The sequence below is a fragment of the Arachis ipaensis genome, chromosome B9 (assembly GCF_059453495.1).
Source record: "Arachis ipaensis isolate K30076 ecotype BB chromosome B9, ASM5945349v1, whole genome shotgun sequence".
Lineage (NCBI taxonomy): Eukaryota > Viridiplantae > Streptophyta > Magnoliopsida > Fabales > Fabaceae > Arachis > Arachis ipaensis.
Window position 1 is genome coordinate 16,369,025 of NC_142444.1, and position 5,069 is coordinate 16,374,093.

Here is a 5,069-nt window from a genome sequence, read left to right on the forward strand (position 1 = left end):
AGAATCCCGGCAACCATTTCTTCTGCTCTTGTTTCCGCTTATGCCGACCAGTCCACCTCTCAAACATTTCCCTTACAGTTCCAGGCATAGACCAAACCTCCCCAAAAGACTCCACCCACCTGCACCGTACCTGCCATGTAAACTCACAGAGAAGAAATAATTTCTTATAACTATAGATTTCATGCTTCATCAATTTTGCAGTTATTGAAATATCATTTTCATGGACAATCACAAATTTCATAATCTAAATATTCTGATATCACTTGTTAATTTAATATAAATTTAATGTACATTACAAAATTATCATTCATATTATAAGGATTTTAAAATTTATGACTATCACAAATAAAAATAAAATGAGTAGTTACTAATTTTGATTTATGATGAGTAAGTATTATAAAGAGAATTCATTTTATTTATTCATTTGTCTTTTTAATTCTTTCTTCAATTAAGTTATTGATAGTGAATAAAAAAAAAGACTTCATTAATAGAAAAAAAAATTGAGTTCTAATTTTCTTTTCATAAAAACTAACTTTTATCAAGTTGGTTACTTTTCAAAAAATTATACAACCTTTTTTTTTATTTTATTATTTAGACATAATATAATATAACTTCATACATTCAATTATCTTGGTAAGCTTTTGTCGGGATGAACAATAATTATAGCAAATTAGCAATATTGAAGTAGTATGTAAAATAAATAAATAAATAAATAAGTAAAGGAATCAGATATATAGCAGTATATCTACAATAAAAATATTCTTGCAAAGAATGGTTGGTTTAACCAAATTGAATAGTAACAGTACATAGTTCTTATTATACAACAAAATGGTAATGAGGATAAAAAAGAATTCAATGAAGAATCTTTCATATCTTCCTTAGCTTATGCTTTAAAATATAGAAACATGGAAAAAATGGTAACAATATAGGAAAAGGAGAGCTCCTCAATCAACTGATAGTATTATATGTAATACAAATGTGAATTGTAACTTGTTGAAAGCTTTGCAACATTAGAAGCACTTCCTGTGAACGATTGATGGACCTGATTCATCATATTCTGCCTTTGCAATCCACATCTACACTCGAGCAGATAACATATAAAAATTAATGAGAATTTCATAGTAAGATATATGATACGGCTAACCTTGATAAGCCACTGACATGCCTTACGAAAAATTAACATATTGTAGACCAATTCATTTTTTCCTTTATATATTATTTTTTATTTATATTACCTAATACTTTAAGTTAATATTTTCTTTATAAGGTAAAAACTCAGGTGCCGACCACTTTATGTGAAGTTGATATTTGAGAACCATTAGATGAAAATTTAGTCAAATAAGTTAAATCATCTAGCGGCTCTCAGATATCAACTTCACGTGAAGTCGACTACACCTGAGTTTCCACTTTATAAAAATGCACAGTATTATACGTACCTGTTGGAAGGTGCTGAGTGAAGCCAAAATGGAGCCTCCAATCCAGACACTATACTTCCTCTCTGGCGGTGCAACAACCTTAATCTTCATGCTACTGGGTGCCAATGCAGAAATCTCCTTGCTCATCCTATCAGCAATACCCGGAAACATTGTGGTTCCACCACTCAAAACAATGTTACCATAAAGATCCTTCCTGATATCAACATCACACTTCATGATGGAGTTGTAAGTCGTTTCGTGTATGCCTGCGGCTTCCATTCCGATCATGGAAGGCTGGAACAGCACTTCCGGGCACCGGAACCTTTCCGCCCCTATTGTGATCACCTGACCGTCCGGCAGCTCGTAGCTCTTCTCCACGGCCGAGCTCGTCTTGGAAGTTTCCAGCTCCTGCTCGTAATCCAGAGCAATGTAGGAGAGCTTCTCCTTCATGTCTCTCACAATTTCACGCTCAGCAGAGGTTGTGAAGGAGTATCCACGCTCCGTCAAGATTTTCATTAGATAATCTGTCAGATCACGACCTGCAAGGTCCAAACGCAGGATTGCGTGTGGCAGGGCATACCCTTCGTATATTGGAACTGTGTGACTCACACCATCTCCAGAGTCCAGAACAATACCTTCATTACATTACAGAGACGTTATTTAATTTCACATCCATCAAACAAACTCAACAATCATAAGAGTTAATTAAGAAAGTTGAATTACCAGTTGTGCGGCCACTAGCATAAAGGGAGAGCACAGCTTGGATGGCAACATACATGGCAGGAGCATTGAAGGTCTCAAACATGATTTGGGTCATTTTCTCACGATTGGCCTTGGGATTGAGAGGTGCTTCAGTGAGAAGAACAGGGTGCTCTTCAGGAGCCACACGAAGCTCGTTGTAGAAAGTGTGATGCCAAATCTTCTCCATGTCATCCCAGTTGCTAACAATGCCATGCTCAATTGGGTACTTGAGGGTCAAAATACCTCTCTTCGATTGAGCTTCATCACCCACATATGCATCCTTTTGTCCCATTCCAACCATCACTCCCGTGTGCCGCGGACGCCCCACAATGCTTGGGAACACTGCCCTTGGAGCATCATCTCCAGCAAATCCAGCCTACAAAATAATTAAATACATATAATCATGATTCCAGAACTCAACTGGTCATGTTATCTAGATTATTTTTTTTATTAATTTAATATTGATAATAATTAATTATAGTAAAAATGTATAAGAAGTATATAAAATTGTTCAGTTTTTATTTTTTATTCATTGAAAATTTTTAAAATAAGGAGAATTAATTTTTCTTTTTCTCAACTTTCACTCTTCTTTTCTTTTAAAAAAATTATAATCATTAAAAAAAATTATATCAATTTAACCGATTAACTGATTTTTTATTATTTTTTATTGATTAATTATCAATTGATTTTTTTTATCTAAATTAATCGATTTACTAATGATTAATTTTTAGTTTATCTAATTAGACTCATCGATTCAATCCGATTCTTATAATCATGCATATATCACAAAATAAACAAGAGCTATGACAAAAATTTTCTACTACGTTAGATTAGAGGTTTGGATCCGTATGTACCTTGACCATTCCAGTTCCATTGTCACAAACAAGAGGTTGGATATCCTCAGCATCTCCCATTTTCTACTGATTGCTATTAAATTTCGCAATTTTTTTTCCATAAAGTAGAAAATAACATAATCATTACAAGATAGAAAAAAAAGCACACAGATATAAAAAAAATATTATTCAAAAATAATCTATGAATATTAGAAAATATTTATTTATTTTTTCAATAAAGTAAGCAACAATCTGAATAATTAAATTTTAACTATTAGAGTACAATTTTTTTTCTAACAGAATAATCACACTTTTTTAATTTAGAATAGAAAAAGTTTTTGCTCTAAATGATTAAACATTATATTGACATAAATTATTTAATACAACCACAATACATGTATAATCGAATTTATTCATATATAAAATCAGTCATTAGATTACTCAACTCCTTTGCAGTAGAATATAATCAGACTTTTCAATACATCTAATATAATCAGTCATTAGAAAATATAGTTAAGAATCGTTATTTAATTTGATATGTTTGACTATATCATATAATAATTTTCAGTTATCAACTTCATATGAAATCAATTGCACGGATATTTTCACCGTTAGTTCCTTGCACTAAAAGATAAAAGAAGAACCAAGAAACATATTTATCAAAGATCATGTTCCTTATAAAAATAAAAAACATTAATAAAAGTGCAAATGAATTAAAATTATATGCATATAAGCATCATGTATCAACATACATTGGGAAGAAATTGCCACCTGCAAAGAATTTGACAATGGAATAATTGGTGCAATGTACGTTTATGAAAGAAAGAAGGAAGTGGAAACCAAGAGAATGTGAATGTTAAGTACCTTGGGCTTGGAACTCCGAGATGAATGAATGAATGGAGCTACGAACGTGATTGTGTCTATGTTGCTTTTGTTGTCTATTTTTAGGTTTTACTATTATTAACTAACCGTGTGCCTCATGCATGTGTGGTAGCGGTCAATGTTTTTAATAACCGACAGTTAATGGCAAATGAAATGCACCCCCAAATGACCCGCAAATTCAGTTTTAAGTCATATTGTGATTGATTGTCTTGCGGATCATATTTGTTGTTGGAGATCAAAATAGTTAGCCAAAATTTAGTTAGTAAAAGTAACTTTATGTTGTAAATAAAAGTTCTAAGATTAGTTATCTTTACCTAATATTTGATCAATAATGTATTTTTTATGCTATTACATCCACATTTATCAAATATTTGCTATAATTGAATATAACTATATTAAATATATACTAAAATCAATCATAAAATTAGTTGTTAATAATAAATATAGGGTAAAATATATTTTTTGTCTCTAAAATTTGACAAAAGTTTTAAAAATATCCCTAAATTTTATTTTGTTTTAATTTTGTCCCAAAAGTTTTTGATTTGCATCAAATATATCCCCAACGGCTAATTTTTCAAAAAGGTTAAGACCAATTCAACAACAATTTCATAAGAACAACCCTTAATACAAGTAAATCAAGAATAATTTTCATACATTATTATTAAATTGGTCTTAAATTTTTTGAATATTTAGCCGTCGAGGGTATATTTGATGTAAATTGAAAGTTTTTGGGACAAAATTAAAACAAAACAAAATTTATAGATATTTTTAAAACTTTTGTCAAATTTCAGGGACAAAAAATATACTTTATCCAAATATATATTAAAATTAAAATATATATTAAAAATAAATTAAATAATATATATTTATATACAAATAAATAATAATAATTCTTTTATGATTGATTCTAATATCTATAACATTTTTTATTTGCCTAATATACACCTAAACTAATATATTTTGTACACACAAATAAAAATGGCGAAACCCACACACACACACTAGAGATACAGAATTAAATAGTCCCATGGCACAAAGAACTGATTATCTTCGACGCCCTTTTTCTTTTGGATTATTGATAAATTCGTTTTCTTCGTTTCCTTCTTGTTTGTACACTACAATAGGAGTGGCAGATAGCGGCAGCAGTTTTGTGGCAGTTATAAAAAATCGCCACAATATTAAAATTACCGGCGGTTGA

At 30.6% G+C, this 5,069-nt stretch overlaps 1 protein-coding gene across 3 annotated transcripts; it reads right to left on the reverse strand.

Annotated features, from left to right (window-relative positions):
- Positions 1 to 692: 692 nt before the first annotated feature.
- On the reverse strand, positions 693 to 3,900 carry LOC107619125 (actin-1). Of its 3 annotated transcripts, XM_021111621.2 has the most exons (6): positions 3,854 to 3,900; positions 3,742 to 3,760; positions 3,011 to 3,083; positions 2,139 to 2,532; positions 1,437 to 2,050; positions 693 to 1,076 (listed from the first exon to the last, which is right to left on the reverse strand). In XM_021111621.2, exons 3-6 carry the CDS (start codon positions 3,068 to 3,070, stop codon positions 1,011 to 1,013), a joined length of 1,134 nt encoding a protein of 377 aa, XP_020967280.1. In that variant the 5' UTR covers positions 3,071 to 3,083; positions 3,742 to 3,760; positions 3,854 to 3,900; the 3' UTR covers positions 693 to 1,010. The 3 variants fall into 3 exon arrangements, with proteins under 3 accessions (XP_020967280.1, XP_020967282.1, XP_020967281.1); XM_021111623.2 differs by lacking the exon at positions 3,742 to 3,760 and having other exon boundaries at positions 3,854 to 3,884; XM_021111622.2 differs by lacking the exons at positions 3,742 to 3,760; positions 3,854 to 3,900 and adding an exon at positions 3,761 to 3,808.
- Positions 3,901 to 5,069: the final 1,169 nt, after the last annotated feature.